Raw genomic sequence first — 9,920 nt, 5'->3', positions numbered from 1 at the left:
AAACTATAGGCATGATCCCTACAATATCATTCTCTTCACCCACCCTCCCCCTCCCCTCCCCCCTCTTCTTTCCCCATATTCTAGGGCTCCATTTGGATTGTAGCTTTCCTAAGATAGCTAACAATTAGTTTCATAGTAGTGTTGAGGAGAGTGAGTTCTTAATGTTTGTTTAGCTACTATTGCAGAATTTTTCTTATTAATGCATACATACAATGTTTTCATGTATTCCCACACACAAATGCATACCTCTATCATTAAATTACAGACCCATGAATACACTGACTCTAACAGGCCAGTTCAGTTTTGCCGAAGTTCACTCCTGGGTGGTTTTTTGCTTGCCCGAAGTTCCTGAAAAACCTCCAGCAGAAGAATGTGTGACATTTTACTTTCAGAACACCTTCCTGGATACACAGCTGGAAAGTATCTACAGGTAAATCAGTCTTATTACTGGTTCTTAAGTATTATTATATAAATATAGCTTATAAGTTTTCATTTATTCTAAGGGAGGAATAATTTGCAACTAATATGATTGGAAATCTGTTTTGTTCAAGAGAATCTATTGAAAAACAAGTAGAATTAGTAAGTTTAGAAAAGTGATTGTAGGCAGCACCTGTGGTTCAGTGGGTAGGGCACTGGCCCCATATACCAAGGACGGCAGGTTTGAACCTGGCCTCAGCCAAATTGCAACAAAAGATAGCCGGGCATTGTGGCAGGCACCTGTAGTCCCAGCTACTCAGGAGGCTAAGGCAAAAGAATCACCTACGCCAAGGAGTTGGAGGTTGCTGTGAGCTGTGATGCTAGGGCACTCTACTGAGGCAACAAAGTGAGATTCTGTCTCAAAAAAAAAAAAAAATAGAAAAGTGATTGTGTAATGATGAATATACAAAGATCAATATCTTGCCTAAATTCCCAACGATAACATCAGAAAATAAATAGAAAAAAACCTTTCAGAGTAGCAATAATAACAAAATAGCCACATAAAATCTGTAGGAATGTTCTTAATTAGAAATACATAAAATTTACATAAAGAAAACTGTAAAATTTTATTGATATAAAAGATTAAATGGATTAATATATAGTCATCAATATGAAGACATTGTAAAATATAGCAGTGCTACCAAATTGATTTGAATATTTATTCTAATTCTAATAAAAATTCCATTTAATTTCTTTATTCAGAAATATAAAATGGCATACAGCGGTGTCCAACCTGTGGCCCAGAGGCTGAATGCAGATTATGTGAGGACTTTTTTATTTGTAGTGGCAGGTATTATGAAAATTGTGCACAACTCATCAGCTTTCATTAGCATTTGTCTATTTAAGTTACCTATTTTTCCAGTGTATAGCAGTAAAGAAAAAAGGTAGGACATCCCTGGTAGGACATGCAGTCTTTTTGAAGGAGGAGGGAAGGCAGCTATCACGTTAAAATGTGGAGGTCATTATATTCTTTTACACTCTTCTCAAGCTTCTAGTTGTCCTCCCTCCTTTACTCATTTCTCGGAAGTTCCCATATTTTCCCTCAATTTCACAATGCAGGAGAGGCTAAACATTTCCTCTTAGACCTGTCTCTGAATGTGCATTGACCTACTTCTTGGGCAGTGCTACTCTCTCCACATCTGCTGTTTGAGCTTGGATACTCCCACTTCTTCAAGGGCTTTGCATTCTCATTCTTACATCTGTGAGCTTGTTTTTATTTGTGTTTGCTTTGTGTTGTGGGGGAGAGGGCTTCTTATCCTTTTTCCACTTTTGCCTGCTAAGGATTTTTTTTCCCCTAAGCAGATAATTGAGGTAATCTACTTCCTGCTCCCTAGTTGACACTATTATCATGTAAGCTCTAGAAACAGCAGCAGACATTTAATTTTACCTCAAAATTTCAGCATTTTGGGATCAAGAACTCATTAATAATCTAATTGGTTTAATATCAGTTCTATATAAGTGTTTCAGTGTACCCTCCAAAAAAGCTTATCTATGTCTAAACCTGTAATAGTTAACCCCTGTTTTGAAGTACTACAGTGAGCCTCATTTACTAATCCTAACAGACAATTCAGTATGCTCGTAACACATTATATACTTTTACAATAATACACATTTGGTATGGTAATAGCTCTTTACCATTTTGTGTCTTGGAATATTTCCTTAGCAGTCAAAACTCTTTCAAGGCCCAACTTAATAGCAAGGTTTTTGTTGTTGTTGTTTGTTTTCTTTTGAGACAGAGTATCACTCTTTTGCCCAGACTAGAGTGCCATAGCAGCAGTCTAGCTTAAAGCAACCTCAAAATCGTAGTTTCAGGCCATTCTCCTGTCTCAGCCTCCCATGTAGCTGGGACCAACGGTCCCCACCACAATGCCCAGCTAATTTTTCTATTTTTAGGAGAGACAGAGTCTCAGTTTGCTCAGACTGGTCTCAAACTCCTGAGCTTAAGGGATCCTCTGGCCTCCACCTCCCAGAGTGCTAGGATTATAGGTATGAGCCACCATGCCCAATAGCAACATTTTTTTTAAGACATTTTTTTTTTTTTAACACTTTGCTCATGCTGGTGTTGAACTTCTGATCTCAAGCAATCCACCTGCCTCAGCCTCCCAAAGTGCTAGAATTACAGGCATGGGTAATTGAGCATTGCCCAGCCCCCAGTGGCAACATTTTTGAAGTCTTCCTTGATTCTCTTTTCTTCTCCCATAGCATTTTCTTTTTTACTGTCTTTGGTATTAATATTATTTGCTTAAAGTATATAATAATTTTTATGTAAGCTTACCTAAGTTAGACTGTATCCTCAGGGACTAAGGCTATTTTTAATTCTCTTTGTATATATCCTCCTAGGACCTACCATGTAGTTTTGCACACAGTAGATGCTCGATAAACATTTTTTATGTCTCTGAATAAAACGTGTACATGGAGGTAGTATAGAAGCATGTGCTTTGGAAACAGACATACTTAGGTCCAAGTCTTGGCTTCATGACTTACCAGCTATATGACCTTGGCTGATTACTAAACTCTCTGAGCTTCAGTTTTCTTCCCTGAAGAATGGAATTAATAGTGCTTACTTCATTGAATTGTGATGATTAAAAGAAGGTAAGACATGTGAATCATTCCATAGTTCCTAACAATGTGTAAATGTTTACTAAGTATTATTGAAAAGGCTAGTAAAATATGTCATTATTTCTAAAACATAATTAGTATCAAAATAGTAGGGGCATATTATTCATCTTTCTAGAAAAAACAACTAGCATTTGCCAACATCTAGTCAATATCAATGCTGCACATGTGTGTGTGTGTATGTATGTGTGAGAACAGGCAACATCAAATATATGAAAAATGGTATGTATATTAGGAAACTTGGTCACCATAAAAAGGAAGAAAATGTAGGCAGGCTTAACCAAATAAAAGGAATGTATTGGCTTACACAACTTTAAAGTCTAGCAGTGATCTGCCTCAGGTACAACTTGACTGATATCATCAAAACTTTATCCCTTTCCATTGCTCAGATCTGTTTTTATATTTTCTTCACTTTACCAAGTAATGGTATAGTAGCTACCAGCAGTTTCGGGAGTCCAGCCTTATATATTTTCAACTGCCATAGAGCTTCTTTTCCCCAGTGGTTTCAATAAAAGTTCTAGGATTTAGTATATTGTCAAGCTGTGAACCATTGTGGTTAGGCGTATGGAATATACTGCTAAATGCATCTTCCTGAAGTCCCAGAAATAGATTGAGGCCACTGCCACTGAAGCTAGGTGGACCAAGAAAGGAGAAAGCGGTAAGTAATAATTCTCTAAAGAAAAATAAAGATTTTGTGGCCATAAGCAGTAACAATGGATGCTGGCATGTAAAAACAGCAGATGCCACTCTCAGGTTTGATATCAGATTTATTTTAAGAAGGAAACATAGGTGAGGTGTGGTGGCTCACCCCTATAATCCTAGCGCTTTGGGAAGCTGAGGTGGGAGGATTGTTTGGGGCCAGGAGTTTGAGACAAGCCTGGCCAAATAATTGAAAAGTTACTCAGGCATAGGAGTGTACCTGTCTCTTCTTCTTTGGAGGCTGAGGTGGAAGGATCACTTGAGCCCAGAAATTTGAGGTTGCAGTGAGCTGTACTGATGTCACTAAACTCCAGCCTGGGTAATAGAATGAGGCCCAGTCCCCTCCCCCCAAAAAAGGAAGCATATAGTCATGCTGCATTTTGTGTGATTACATCAAAGAGAAACAGTTTGTAAGTAAACAATTCCAAATATATATAATAAGAAGTTAGCCATGGGAAATATTAATGAAAATGAAAGGTAGTTATTTTTTTTTTTTAGAGACAGAGTCTCCCTTTGTTGCCCTCAGTGGAGTGCTGTGGCGTTACAGCTCACAGCAACATCTAGCTCTTGGGCTTAGGCTATTCTCTTGCCTCAGCCTCCTGAGTAAGGGGGACTACAGGCACCTGCCACAACGCTCGGCTGTTTTTTGGTTGCAGTTTGGCTGGGGGCGGGTTTGAACCCACCACCCTCAGTATATGGGCACCCTACCCACTGAGCTACAGGCGCCACCCAGAAACGTAGTTGTTTTAAATGAAGTATTTACATAAACTCTTATCTTAGGAGACGTATGAGGGCTTTCCAGAAAGTATCCAGCTATGTACTATGAAAAATAGTATTACCAATGACTAGATACTTGCTAGACAGCTCATATATCTAGTATATTTTGTATAGTTCTGCAAGTATGTTCAGAAACTGAATTAATAACAGTATAGGATTACATATTTATGCTTTATATTAATGATATATGTATACAAAGAAATCTAAAATCAAATGAAATATAAACATTAAATGCACTTAGTAATAAAATGTGTATTTACTGAACCACTTCTACAGCTCTTCTTTTAAAAAATGTATTAATTTTATAGAAAAGGAGAAGGAGTTTTTAAATCTGACAACATTTCTACTATATCCATCCTAAAAGATGTGCTTTCTAAAGAAGCTACCAAAAGAAAAATCAACCTCAACATAACATACGGTAAAAATAAAGAAAAATTCTGTTTAATTTTTGTTGTTATAATAATAATATATGTGATCAAAGTGACTTATCTAATTGTGCTGGGCTAACTCCTTCTAGAGATAAATGAAGTATCAGTCAAACATACTTTAAAGCTAATCCATCCAAAGCTGGAGTACCAGTTACTTTTGGCTAAGAAAGTGCAGTTAATTGATGCTTTAAAAGTAAGTATATATGTCATGTACTATAATGATCATTATTTTAAGTAATGGAATTTTTAAAATTATGAATACTTTCATGTTACACTGGAGTTTTTAACATTAAGATGCTTCTGTTTTTACTTTCAAATAAGGAATTACAGGTTCATGAGGGAAATATGGATTTTCTGACACCAGAGTATCGCAGTATTCTAGAAGAGGCAGATCATCTACAGGAAGAATACAAAAAGCAACCTGCACATCTTGAAAGATTGTATGGTTAGTGGACTATTTTAGAATTACCTTTGTCATATTTCTTTTCAACTGCCTATTTTCCCCAGGATGATGTGAGAGAAGGTGGATAGAAAGAGACAAAGATTACAACAGTCATAAACCAATGACAATCAGTTTATTGCACAGAATATATCTGTATTTCATCAAGCTAGTTTTAATATTTAATAATTTTACTTGATAAAAAAATGCAAGTAAAAACAAGTGAAATAAGTATACTGTTGATGAATTTGCATATATATGAAGAAACCTGGCGTAAAATGAATATAACCCATGAAAAATTAGAATATAGATTATATTTGATACAAATAATTTTCAGGGTTTTTTGCTATCGTAAAATATAAAAATGTGGAATTTAATTTTTATATTTCACATGTAGAGATTATATAATCTTTATATTTTTTAGGCAAAGTTTAATAGGGCATATATCATATATAATATATGTGATATGTAATTTATAGTTCAAAACTCTTTTTGGTGGTGAGAATTGGGTGTTTCACAAATTGTAATGAAGGAGGTCAGGGGAGAGAGGAAAGAAGAAAGAAATGAATAGCAAAAGAAAAACAATTTTGTTAGTGATCTTTCCATAATACCTATTATATGCTATTTATACCATCTTCCTAATCAGGTGGGATATTTATTCTTACAAGAGCTCTACAAGGTAGATGGTGTTATCTTCATTTTTCATATTTAACTGAAATCTGAGACTAAAAATATTATAGTCAAAGATTTAATCAGTGGCAACACCTACCTATTAGAGTCTTTTTACCCCAATGCATAATTTTTACACTGTGCCAAGTCTTCCATAATAGAGCCAATTGATCCTAAAGTCTACCTACATACCTAGAGGCTTTCTCATAAAGTGTAACAATATCTAATATCTTCATGTTTACTATATAGCAAGCCCATGATCACTTTTATCCTTATAACAAGAGATCAGTGGTGTAGAGCCATTAATCTTTATCTCTGATCCCCAAATCCAGAATGCTTTAAAAACCATTTTTTTATTTGTTTACTGAAGCAGAGTCTCACTGTTTTGTCCAGGCTAGAGTTCCATGACATCAGCCTAGCTCATAGCAACCTCAGACTCCTGGGTTCAAGCAATACTCCTAACTCAGCCTCCTGAGTAGCTGGGACTATAGGTGTCCACATGGCTGATTTTTCTATTTTTAGTAGAGACAGTATCTTGCTCTTGTTGAGGCTAGTCTTGAACTCCTGAGCTCATTTGATTTTCCTGCCTTGGCCCTCTAGTTTGCTAGGATTATAGGCATAAGCTACTAAGCCTGGTCAAAAAATCAAATGTTTTTTCATAAATAATTTAGCTGTAAAATCTTGATTTAATCTGAACTAATTTCATGACAAAATCTGACTTGCCTTGATGTGATTAAGATTATTTATAATCTTTTAAATTCCATTTAATGTAGTTATCATATATTTTGTTGCAGAAATATTAACTGTATTTTTTTTTTTTGGATGCTGCCATTTAGTCCCTTTGGGTTAATAACATGTGTAGTATATATATATTCTTTTTATTATTTTTCAAAGTATGGAAAATTCTGAAATATATCTTGTATCAAGAGTTTTGGATAAAGGACTGATGGCTTGAATTATTCTCATTTTACATATGAGAAATGATGTTCTAAATACTGATAGCATTTCAAAATGGACAGCAGTTGATTGAATAGCTTATAACCAATTGATAAGAGAGTTATTAGTCAAATAATTTATATCTTGAAACTTGCTTTAAATCCCTTCAAAATTAATATTTTTTAAAACCCTTGAATGAATTTTTAAAACCCTTAAATGAATATTTTTTAAATCAACCCTTTTAGGTTTTGTTTAGTTTTGAGAGTATGTTCAGAAACTGTATTTTTTTTAGAGACAGAGTCTCACTTTGTCACCCTCAGTAGAGTGCTGTTTGTCATAGCTCACAGCAACCTCCACCTCTTGGGCTTAGGCGATTCTCTTGCCTCAGCCTCCCGAGTAACTGGGATTACAAGCACCCACCACAATGCCCTGCTATGATTTTGTTGCAGCTTGGCCAGGGCCAGGTTTAAACCCGCTACCCTCAGTATATGAGGCCGGTGCCCTACTCACTGAGCCACAAGCGCCGCCCCAGAAACTGTATATGTTAAATAGTAGAATTACAGATGCTTAGAAATACATTGTCAAGCAGTCACTTACTTTAATGAACTACTGCATCATTAAATAGAACTAATAAATGACAGGAAATTAACATTTTTCTTTATAGGTATGATCACGGATCTTTTCATAGATAAGTTTAAATTCAAAGGCACAAATGTAAAATCTAAAGTACCTCTTCTACTGGAGATTCTGGACAGTTACGACCAAAATACATTGATTGCTTTCTTTGATGCAGCATGAAATATAACCAAGGTAATGTCCCAAAGAAGTGATCTTTTAAAATGATTTAAAATTACAAGTTAACTGTACATACTTTTATTTTAAATGCTTTTTAATATTATCTAAAAATATTTGAGCTATAATTTTTAAAATAATTCTTCTATTTCTTTGGACAAATGGAACTTTCTAAAACTAAAGAGGATTTTTATTTTTAAAACACAAGTATAATGACGATAAGTAGGATTTTAATAAGTTTTGGCAAGTAGTTGTTTTAATTTTTTAATTGAGAAATATTTGGAAAAATAAAAAATATTCAAATATTTTACAAGGTAAACATACGCATAAATGTATAAACTTGCTTTATAGGTTTCAAAATGTATGTTTACATATCACTGTATTTTATCTTCACAATTCTTCTGTAAGTTTGTGAAATCATATAAGAAAACTGATTCTCAGTGAGGTTACATGATTAAAAGGACATGCTAGCATTTTATAAAGCTGGGACCCAGACCCATGTGGTTGTACCTGGTTTCTGTCCTAGTTACTATGTATGGTTGTCAACCAGTGTATGCAGCCTACCAATTTTTTTTTCTAGGAGTTAGGGTTGATTTGCAACTGATTAATCTCTTGTTTGGTAATGTTATATTACCTTGCTATGGTTTATGAAATTCTTGACTTGACTTAGTGCTGTAAATTGTGGCCAGGAAAGTAAGCAGAGCTTGCACAGTAGAGGGATCTTAATTTGTGCTATAACCAGTTGAGCTATACAAATGTACTATATATAGGTGAAGGATGCAGAAATAGTGATGGCTTCTTAGATTTTCCTGCACTAGTGTCCTGTAATTCCCTTATCATTTGTGAAGGAAAATATGTATTTAAGGCTACAGAAGTTTTGTTCCTTAATTTTAATTCATATTTATTCATTTTAGGGGAAAAGGTTTTAAAATAGCATGAATATAGTGGAAAATAAACTATTCTTTATGTTTTCAAGAAGGGCAGAGTCAAGAATTTTTCAGAAAACAATGCTTCTAAATTATATTCTCTTAAATTTATTAATTATGAGCCAGCTTTCTATATAAAGATTTGTTAAAGGCACATATAGTTAGTTAAGAGTTTTATTTTAATAAGGTCATATTATTTTTACTATATTTAAACAGCTTTCATTTCTGAATGAAGCATATCATTATATCTCAGTCACTAGAATTTCACTTTGTTTCTTGTTGGCTGCCACAGCTTGGGGAAAAATAGATAAAAATAAAAAACTGTCTTATTTGAATTTCTCTGAATACATTACTATTTGTTATATGTTCAACAGTAGTTGGCAACTTAAATTAATTGCATCTTCATTAGGAAAACTAAAAAGCATAAGACACAACTTCTGCCTACTGTGAATAAAAACCTAAATGGTAAGATAACATAGTGTGCCACTTGAGGACTGCAGTACTGTGTGAACAACATGTTAAATAATTTATACAAGTTATTTAATACTAACAACAACTGTAGGACGTGTAGATGTTATTGCTCCAGATTAACAGTTAAGAAAACTAAAAAATCGGCGATGAATTACCTGTCCCAGATTTTAAACCTCAGGAAACAAGTCAGTGGAGCTAATTAAAGGTCCCAGGGCCAAATACTGGGGTGGCCCACTAATACTGGCTAAGTTTAATTACCTTTGCCCTAAATGGCTTAGAGACAACCTTGCCCTGAGCTAACGGATCCGCCTAGCGGCTTAATGGGCTCGGGCGGCGTGTCTTCCTCTCTCTCTCTGCCCTGCGCTGGGGTTTTTCCTCCCGCCCCAGTTCGACTTTTCTCAGCCCGGCCCCGCCCCGCCCCGCCCCTTTGCCGGGCGGAGGGATCAGCCCCGCCCCCTTGTGGCCGCCTTTCGTCTGCGACCCCGTCGCTTAGAGTGTCGTCACCTCTCCTGGCCACCGTCATTGGTCCATTTCAATAGTCGCGGGATACTTGAACTGCATGAACAGCCGCCACTGCGGCGGGCTGCTTGCTACAACTCGGGGACGACTTTGGCCCGCCACGCCTGGCCGTGCCTGCCCGCGCCTTTCACTACCTCCTCGGTCCTACGTGGTCTGGAGCCCGGGGAACAG

The 9,920-nt window shown here is 35.9% G+C and overlaps 1 protein-coding gene across 1 annotated transcript in view; it reads left to right on the top strand.

Annotated features, from left to right (window-relative positions):
* Positions 1-9,589, top strand: part of BBS7 (Bardet-Biedl syndrome 7) — a 51,158-nt gene extending 41,569 nt beyond the window's left edge. Inside the window, exons 15-19 of the mRNA XM_003795513.2 lie at positions 266-430; positions 4,878-4,987; positions 5,087-5,190; positions 5,319-5,442; positions 7,706-9,589. Coding sequence (XP_003795561.1) covers positions 266-430; positions 4,878-4,987; positions 5,087-5,190; positions 5,319-5,442; positions 7,706-7,839 — 637 coding nt within the window. The 3' untranslated portion in view covers positions 7,840-9,589. The remainder of the gene's footprint in view (positions 1-265; positions 431-4,877; positions 4,988-5,086; positions 5,191-5,318; positions 5,443-7,705) is intronic.
* The last annotated feature ends 331 nt before the right edge of the window (positions 9,590-9,920 follow it).

Source organism: Otolemur garnettii, unplaced genomic scaffold (assembly GCF_000181295.1).
Source record: "Otolemur garnettii isolate 467f Iridium unplaced genomic scaffold, OtoGar3 scaffold00093, whole genome shotgun sequence".
Lineage (NCBI taxonomy): Eukaryota > Metazoa > Chordata > Mammalia > Primates > Galagidae > Otolemur > Otolemur garnettii.
The sequence above is the reverse complement of the archived record's forward strand: the minus strand, read 5'-3'. Positions and strand labels throughout refer to the sequence as shown.